Raw genomic sequence first — 10,000 nt, 5'->3', positions numbered from 1 at the left:
CATCTACCTATTCTTCTTTCTGCCTGTCTGTCTGCCTGCCTGCCTGGCTGTCAGCCTGTCAGCCTCTGCCGGCCTACTTCCCTGTCTGTCTGTCTGTCTGTCTGTCTGCCTTCCCATCTATCGGCTGCCTGTTTTCCAGTCAGTCAGACTTACGTACGGACTTCTAACGAGATGTCGGCTGGAGTAAGACTTGTTTTGCCGAACTGGCGGAGGAATACCACACCGTAACTTTTCACGTAAGTACTTTACAACTTTCAGTCAACGTTTACAGTAATGTCAATGCATCTATCTGCATTCTTTTATATGTATGTATGTATGTATGTATGTATGTATGTATGTATGTATGTATGTATGTATGTATGTATCTGTTTCTCTATCCACAAATATCTATCTATCTATCTATCTATCTATCTATCTATCTATCTTATTTCTTTATTGCCCACAAGGGGCTAAACATAGAGGGGACAAACAAGGACAGACAAAGGGATTAAGTCGATTACATCGACCCCAGTGCGTAACTGGTACTTACTTAATCGACCCCGAAAGGATGAAAGGCTAAGTCGACCTCGGTGTATCTATCTATCTGTCTATGTCTGTCTGTCTGTCCCTCTCTCCATCTCTCTCCTCCCCCCACATATTTGAAGTGTTCATTCCACAGCTCTCTTATTAGCAACCCTTAATTTCTCAGTCTCTCTGTAACAAACTTTTTCCCTCTCCCTCTCTCTCTCTCTCTCACTCTCTCTCTCACTCTCTCTCTCACTCTCTCCCTCTCACTCTCTCTCTCTCATTCTTACTCTCCACACTCTCTGTCTCTCTTTCCTTCTCTCTCCTTCTCCCTATCTTTCTCCCTCTTTCTCTCTCTTTCTCCCTTTCTCTCCTCTTCTCCCTCTTTCTCTGTCTCTCAAACGTTTTATTTTCCAGTTGTTCTTCTTTTATTTATGTTCCCCTCTCTTTTTCACTTGAAAAACTTTCTCAAAGACACCTTCTGCATGACGAACATACAGTTTAGTGCGACCTAAGATACTTAATGTTAGACTAAACAAAAAGATTTGATTTATTAAGATAATATCCGTAGTGAAAAGAAAATCCATTAGTATTAATGAGTAATTCTTGTCAAGAACGGTAAGGGATTCAACTCTGTAATATAAATTCATTAAAAGTTGAATGCAGCAATAGTTCTGAATATGTTTCGCTATTATCAGGCCTCCTCGGCGAAGTGTAGTCTTCTATTCGTCCTCGCTAGTCCCTAATATAATTAGATTAAAATTTTGGCACAAGACCACCAATGCCGAGGAGGGAGTAAGTCGATAACATCGTCCCCAGTGCTGAACTGGTACTTATTTTATAAACCCCCGAAAGGATTAAAAAAAGCAATGTCAACCTTGACGAATTTGAGCTCAGAACGTACAGACGGACGAAGCGCTGCTAATTATTTTTACCCTATTAGGTGTGACAACTTAACCCCCCCTAACGCCTTTAGTACGTATATACAGGATAATGCTGCTGCTACATGCATAAACATCATGGATGCACATTCCATTTCGGTGCATGCACCTGGGAAAGTGTTGCTATAACATACACAAGCGTCCTAGACCAATGTTGCTGTAGTATTCTTATAAATGGAACAATGTTCTTGTTACATACACAAACAAAATCCTAGACCAACGTTTCTCAACCATTTTTTGCCCATTGGACCCCTTGGATTCCTATTTTATTCTGCTGGACCCTCCTAACCATTCGATGCTAAAAAAATCCTATTATATTTTTACGTGGAGGTGCAATGACCCAGTGGTTAGGGCAGCGGACTCGCGGTCGTAGGATCGCGGTTTCGATTCCCAGACCGGGCGTTGTGTGTGTTTATTGAACGAAAACACCTAAAGATCCACGAGACTCCGGCAGGGGATGGTGACGACCCCTGTTGTACTCTTTCACCCCCAACTTTCTCTCACTCTTTCTTCCTGTTTCTTGAGTAAAGCTGCGATGGACTGGCGTCCTGTCCAGCTGGGGGAGAACACATACGCCACAGAAACCGGGAAACCGGGCCCATTTTACAATTATGTCTTCTTTTCTACTATAAGCACAAGGCCTGAAATTTTGGGGGAGAGGGCTAGTCGATTACATCGTCCCCAGTGCTCAACTGGTACTTAATTTATCAATCCCGAAAGGATGAAATGCAAAGTCGACCTAAGCGGAAATTGAACTCAGAACGTGAAGACGAACGAAATGCCGCTAAAACATTTTGCATTTTTACAATTAAATATTATTTGGAATTGTATAAAAATAATCATTAAAATATTTAGTGAATTGTAGGTAAATTTTAACAACAAAATCTGGACCTCACCACCACCACAACCCCAGGGTTATGTGAACTCCAGTTGGAAACCACTGTCCTAGAAGACCTCCCGTGTCTGGGACAGTGCTACTGTCTCACAGACACATCCTAGACTCATACTATATTACTGTTCATACACCTGAAATGATGTTTTGTAACATACACGGGACCCCACAGCATAATTATGTGCTCCTATCTAGAACCGAGTTGCGATAATGTTTACATATCCAAGACAATGTTGCTGTCACATGCACAAACACCCTAGATCCACATTACGTTATTGTTCAGATATACGGGGCGTTATTGTTGTTACGTAAACAAACATTCTAGACTCACTTCACGATCTTGTAGTTACATGCACAAACATTTTAGACTACGAACGCACAAGGAAACCTCCATGTGGTCGCACGACCTGCTAGAAATAGTAGCTGTAACGTTGCCAAATTGCACTGAATTGTGTTGAAAATAGAAATAGAAATTTATGACACATTGACTGTTGCATCCTAGGTAGACTTTTTATCTTTTATCTTTTATCCTTTACTTGTTTCAGTTATTTAACTGCGGCCATGCTGGGGTACCGCCTTGAAGGATTTTTAGTCAGATGACTCGACCCCAGAGCTTATTTTTTCGTTAAGTCTGGTACTTATTCTATTGGTGCTCTTTTGCCAAACCGTTTAATTACGGAGACGTAAACTCACCAACACAGGTAGTAGGGGACAAATACAGACATGAACACAGACAGACAGACAGACAGAAGACACACACACACACACACACACGACAGCGTTCTTTTAGTTTCCGTCTACCAAATCCATTGACAGGGTTTTGGTCAACTCGAGGCTATAGTAGAAGATACTTGCCCAAGGTGCTACACAGTAGGACTGAACCCGGAACCATGTGGTTGGGAAGCAAGCTTCTTACCACACAACCATGTCTACAAAAAATTATTGAATACTCGGTTGAATAATTTTTGATGATTGGTTTGTTGCCTCCAGGTTGACCCGTGGCTAATCAGTTACAAAAAAAAGGGGGCATTATTGGCTACGTCCAAAAGATAGCGGTCATCCAACAGATTGCGAAATATTCACAACATTAACACATTACAGTCACTGATTCGCAGATGTTTTGTTTCCTCTCTCTCGACCTCTTCAACCGCTACTACAATGGCATCTACTCTGATATAGCTAGTTGTGTATAACGCGGCACTCTGTCGGTTACGACGACAAGGGTTCCAGTTGACCAGATCAACGGAACAGCCTGCTCGTGAAATTAACATGGAAGTGGTTGAGCGCTCCATAGACACACGTACCCTTAACGTAGCTCTCAAGGGGATTCAGTGTGACACATATTGTGACAAGGCTGGCCCTTTGAAATACAGGTACGACAGAAACAAGAAGAAAGAGTGAGAGAAAGTTGTGGTGAAAGAATACAGTAGGGTTCGCCACCACCCCCTACCGGAGCCTCGTGGAGCTTTAGGCGTTTTCGCTCAATAAACTCTCACAACGCCCGGTCTGGGAATCGAAACCGCGATCCTATGATCACGAGAGCCGTTGTACCTCCACGCTAGTTGTGTACTACACTGTTGTTTGTCAAATATTCCCTTCATCACTGCACTACAGTCACTGAATCACACTTCTTCCGTGTCCTCTCTTACGCTTTCTCTGTCTCAAGGGCCTCAGATTCTATGAAATATCTAACTGCTCACCCGCCCCAAACAAGCACACACTCACTACTACACACGCCAGTATTGTTGAGTCTCACTCCTAAGCTCCTTCACACTTTGCTATTCTTCTCTCTAGAACTACAACACTTTCCCCACCCCATAGACTTCATCTTGTTAATATTCTCACTGAACATTAACAATACTAAACTCATAGACAGGGAGGAGAAAGAGAGCCTGTAAAGGCCTCGAGGTTATAACAACATTGGGTCATTACGTATAAGTGAAGGTGCGTGGCCTAGAGGTTAGCGTGCTCGGTTCATGATCATTAGACCGTTGGTTCAATTTCTGGATCTGTTAGCGCGTCGTGTCCTTGAGTAAGCCATTTCATTTCACGTTGCTCCAGTCAGCTGGTACAACTCTCTCAGCTGGATGTTCCAATGGATCCAGAGTTAGAGGACCGAGATCGTGTCTCTGCACGAGACTACAAAGTCACCTAAAGCAATAAGTGAAAACATTGTACATGTAACTGGGTCGTACTCGTTCATGAATGATGGCTGGCTGTTCTACCAGACACCAGGTTAAAAAAAAACAACGAGTTATTTGTTTAATTCCAGATTAACTCTGATCCAGTGTTTTTAAGATCAAAAGCTTCCCCAGCCGTAATTGCAGCGTTTTCTTTTTCTTCTTTTATTCAAGACAGAAGCAGATTGGGAGAGCCATTAAAACGTCAAATACACAGCATCGAGGTTAATTTTACATTTTACTTATTCGAAGTCAGTATATAAAAAAAAAAAACCCCAGAAAAAATTGGCACTCCGTCGGTTACGAGTTGATGCGGTCGACGGAACAGCCTGCGCACGAAATTAGCGTGCAAGTGGCTGAATACTCCATAATCACGCGTAGTTCACAGGGAGATTCAGTGTGACACAAAATGTGACAAGTCTGGCCTTTTGAAATACGGATGCTACTCATTTTTGCCAGCTGAATGGACAGGAGCAACGTGAAATAAAGTGTCTTACTGAAGGTCACACCGAACCGACGGGAATCGAACTTACGGCCTTGCGATCGTGAGTCGAGTACCCTAACCACTAAGCAAAGCGCCTTCACTTTCGAGGTCAATGAATAAAGTAGTAAAATCCGGGTTGAAGGTTAGTAGAATTGTTAGGGTGTCGGAATGGATGTTTTGCAGAATCTGGTCTGGATCTTTGTACTCTGGGTTTCAATTTTTCCTCTTACCACTGGTTTCTTTGTGGCAGGAAAACGGATCCTTGGGGACCCGACTAACAGCGATAGAACTCCCATATCACACGATGGGACGTGTCATGATTAAAGCAACAACTCAGTCGTATGAATGTAGGAACCCTGAATATTGAAGCTGGAGAGACCCTAGAACAGGAGAGAAAAAAAGGTATGTCTAGGATCACTTTATCTAATGTGTCCTTCCTTCTTTGAAAACAGTAAAGTGGGGTTTGAGTGAGGTTTGACTACTATATCTAAGCAGGTCGAGCGACTACGCAAATACCCCCTCTTTATTTCGCATCATGAAACTCAGTCTGTACTTCATGTACGTATTGACTAAGAGGTTGAGAGTTAAACTAAAATTACACCCAGGACATGATGAATAACAAAACAAAGCAATAATTAACTTTAATGCTTAATTTTGTTCAAGAATATCAAGGGGACAACTTTGAACTTATATTAATTGAACATTAATTAAAAGCATTCTACGGAGAATTAATTTTAACTATTATTATCGCATTTACTCGTGTATAAATCACTCTATTTTTATAATTGATTTTAACTGAAAAAACTGGGGTGCGAGTTATACGAGGCAAAGCTACAGAGGGGAAAAACTTGTACCAAGATTTAACACTAGATTAGGGATGAGACTTGTACACGAATTAATACAGTTAATTATCTAAGTTAATGATGTTTTCTCCTCAATATGGGTAATTATAATTAATAAAAAGAATTACTTAGCCTTCACTTGACAACATGGCTTTCACGAGCGAATCAGCCATGGGTAACTTCTTCTGTCCCCAGGAATTCTTTCCAAAAGACTTTGTTCTCTCTGTGGTGATGGTGATTACTCGCCTCTCAGCACCGAGTGGCCACCCGTTCATCTACCCGGCCATCAGCATACACTTATCAGTGTTGTCTTGAGCATTCTGTCAGCCGTCTACGTTACTCCCAATGTTTCAGGATTGATTACTTAGTTTATATGTTTCTGTTGTTGTTGCCGTTGTTGTTGTTGGTGGTGGTCATGGTTTCATGGGGGTGATGGTTATTATTGGAGTTTGTTGTTGGTTGTTGCTGTAGTTGTTAAATAACCCTTCTTCCGATCAGCTCTGCTCAAGCAGACATACCTTTACATAAATGACATAATACATACATACATACATACATACATACATATATGTATGTATGTATATTACACACACACACCTCTCTCTATATATATTTATAATACACACATACACACACACATATATATATCTACATGCATATATATGTATACACACACACACACACATATATATATATACATATATATATGTGTATAAATACGCACAGACTTATATAGGGATCAATAGATATGTACCTATATGTATATATGCGTTAATGTGCGCGTGTATGTATATGTGGATGTATACATATATATGCATGTGTGTGTGTGTGTGTGTGTGTGTGTGAGGGGGCTTGCGTGTATTGCAGTATTTCAACATGCTCTTTTTTCTTTTTTTGCTAACCACACGCATTCGATATATTCGTCCTTCACTTTCGCATTATCATTATTATTATTTTAGTGTCCTTTGTCTGAATATTTTCCTCACACATTCTGTGACCACTTCAGCGACTGTCCATTCCACGTGTCTCATGTTCTGTTTAGTCTATTCTGTCTGGCTTCTATTTCTTGGAGGGCGATCAACCGCGTAAAAAGATACATAAATGTGTTAAGTGTAGAGTAATGTTGGAATGTAGTGTATAATGTGTAAATGTATTGTTTATATGTATGAATATGTTTTACATTTTTCAAATGCGTTCTGTAATGTTTAAATTCATTGTGATATGCGTAAATTTATATTATAATTATATTATATTATAATTATATTAACACGCAGAGCGGCGAGCTAGCAGAATCGTAAGCAGGCCGGGCAAAGTTCCTACCGGCATTCGTCTGTTTGTACGTTTAGAGCTCAAACTTGGCCGAGGTCTACTTATTCTTTCTGGCTTGATAAAATAAGTACCTGTTGAACTCTGGGGTCGATGTAATCTACTTACCCTCGAACTTGCGGGCCTTGTGCCACAATTTGAAATCAATGTAATATCTATATGTATTATCTGTTATGTCTTAAATGTAAATAAATTATGTGTTGTTGTTGGTTAGCCACAGGTCAGCTTTGATCGAACTAAACTTATAATTAGAGCCATTCCGACCATCACCATTGTGTTTTTGTTTCTTTTCATGCGTCGTGCATCTAAGACTACAATATCCAACGTAACCCTCATTTGTTTTTTCAAAAAAAAAAAGAAAAAAAAAGAAAAAAGACAAAATGGTAAATTGTAATTCGAAGGGAGATTTGGTAGCTATTTCTAGCAAGGTGTGCGAGCGACCAGCTAAACGGCCCCACCTTTAAATGTAACATGTAAATGTTTTAATTTTAAAGAATCCCATGAATTAACAGTTACCAAAATAAGGAACGCCGTCGAAATGAAGTTCTATAATATATTTTGTCAGAAAAAAAAATACGAATTGCAAGAATCACAGCTCGTACCACTGTTTCACGGACAACACACATTCACCTCCTTAATTTTAATAAGACATTAAATAATAAACATGATTTTAGTATGAGAATATATATGTATGTATGCATAGGTGTGACTTTGTGGTAAGAAACTTTCTTCCAAACCACATGTCTCCCGGTTCAGTCCCATTGCGTGGCACCTTGGGCAAGTGTTTTTTACTATAGCCTCGGTCCAACCAAAGCCCTGTGAGTGGATTTGGTAGGTGGAAACTGGAAGAAGCCCGCCGTGTATATATATATATATGTATGTATGTATGTATGCATATATTTGTGTGTGTGTGTGTTTTTGTCCTCTGCCCCGCCATCGCTTGACAGCTGATGTTGGAGTGTTTACAACCCCAAAACGTAGTGGTTCAGCAAAAGATTCTGATAGAATAAGTACCAGGTTTACAAAGAATAAGTCCTGGGGGTGGTTTCTTCGATCAAAGGCGGTGCTCCATCATGACCGCAGTCAAATAACTGGAACAAGTAAAAGAGTAATATATATATATATATATATATATATATATATATATATATATATTTGAAAGTGAGTAATAACATTTTTTAATGAAAACTTTTTTATTCGAATCACAGAACTTCCAAATTATTTCACGGAATCCTGGCATTCTTTGGAACTCAATTTGGAAAAAAATGCATCATCCATTAAGAATCTTTAATTTTTGCGCCATCTCATCTCGTTTGACATTTATACTCCTGCATCTAAAACATCGATTTTGTAGACGAGCCATCGTGCGATATTGCATGTGGTCGCTTCGAAATGCTAAGAATAGCAGTAAAATTCTTATCGTATAATACTCTTCTGTCTTGAAAAGAAATAGAACACAATGGATAATGTATTTCAGGATTTATGCAAAGAGAAGGGATAGTCATGTTTGGGCTATATTTGATGATAGTTCTACAGGAACATTACCGTTATTGAGCTAAACAACAATAGCAACACTAACAATATCATAGGATTTGTGATTTGGTATGCGATTAATACGACGTTTACTTGAATTGTGGAATATCTTCGCATTTAATATGAGGAAATGTTTTGTATTTTGTAGGCCACTATCGTGGGACAAGGAACATAACACTGGTACCAAACCCTCTCTCTGCCTGTCTCCTCTCTCTCTCTCTCTCTCTCTCTCTCGCCGTCGTCGTCTCTTCTGTTATACACACACGTGCGCACACGCACACACACACACACACACACACACACACGCATACACACACACACACACACACACACACACTTTTTCTCTCTCTTTGTTCACAACCTATTTCACATCAACGTGCCCACTTTCACATTATATACAATTGGAAAGAGCGAGTTAGTCGAAGGGAGAGAAAGATTTTTTTTTCTTCAAATAGGAGCAGAAAGAAAGAGGGGAGCGTATGAAGAGGAGGAGAGAGGGTGAAAGCAAGGCATAATTATTACTGAAGAAGAAGGAAGAGAAGAGAAAGAAGAGTAGGAGAAACAGAAAACAAAAAACAAAAAACAAAAAACAAAAAAAACAAAAACGAAAGAAAGAAAGAAATAGAAGGCAAACGATGAAGCAGGTTGGCACCAGCTTCGATTTATGATAACTTCCACCGAGAGCATTAGACATTTCCAGAAAGCAAAAACATTTCCAGAAAGAAACCCAAAGACCTAGGATGGCCGCTACTGTCCTCGGGGGACGGAATTCTCTCGAAACGACTTTTATCTACGTTTTACTGGCTTCCTGTATTTGTCTGTCTCTAACACAGCCGACTGTTCGCCAAATACGTTTTTCTGGCGATGGCTGTTTCGGTCGAATTAAGTGGCCGCATCACCCGTTTCGTAGATTTCATCGTGAGTGGAAGAATCTGGTGGAATCTGTACTGATCGAAGTGAAACGACAGACAAACGAAAACAACGAACTACGCCATGAAGTGGAAGAACTTCGGAACACGAGTGCTCAATACAAGCAATTGCTGATGGACATGGCTTCAAATGTGGACAGACTCGTAAAGACACTGGTAGACAAAGAACAACAACAATATCAGAAACAGCAGAAACAGCAATGTTCGTGTGAGTCCATCGTTGACAACGCAGAGCTCGAATCTATGACCAGCGTGACACTGAAACCTGGGTTCGCAGTGGAAGAAGACAATATCAAAAAGAAATCTTCGTCCCGCTACGCCAACCGGATTATCGAGGATAACGCCATTCTGTCTAATTATGGTTCGGGT

General features: G+C 40.3%; 1 protein-coding gene across 2 annotated transcripts in view; it reads left to right on the top strand.

The window, feature by feature from the left end:
- Positions 1-10,000, top strand: part of LOC106874343 (uncharacterized) — a 100,406-nt gene that overhangs the window by 125 nt on the left and 90,281 nt on the right. The window contains exons 1-3 of one of the 2 annotated variants that reach the window (XM_089340779.1): positions 1-236; positions 5,252-5,403; positions 8,851-10,000. The exon at positions 1-236 is cut by the window's left edge and continues 67 nt beyond it; the exon at positions 8,851-10,000 is cut by the window's right edge and continues 112 nt beyond it. In XM_089340779.1, coding sequence (XP_089196905.1) covers positions 9,443-10,000 — 558 coding nt within the window. In that variant the 5' untranslated portion in view covers positions 1-236; positions 5,252-5,403; positions 8,851-9,442. The remainder of the gene's footprint in view (positions 237-5,251; positions 5,404-8,850) is intronic. The other variant, XM_089340778.1, reaches the window with a different exon arrangement.

Source organism: Octopus bimaculoides, chromosome 24 (genome assembly GCF_046866305.1).
Source record: "Octopus bimaculoides isolate indiv1 chromosome 24, ASM4686630v1, whole genome shotgun sequence".
Classification (NCBI taxonomy): Eukaryota; Metazoa; Mollusca; class Cephalopoda; order Octopoda; family Octopodidae; genus Octopus; species Octopus bimaculoides.
The sequence above is the reverse complement of the archived record's forward strand: the minus strand, read 5'-3'. Positions and strand labels throughout refer to the sequence as shown.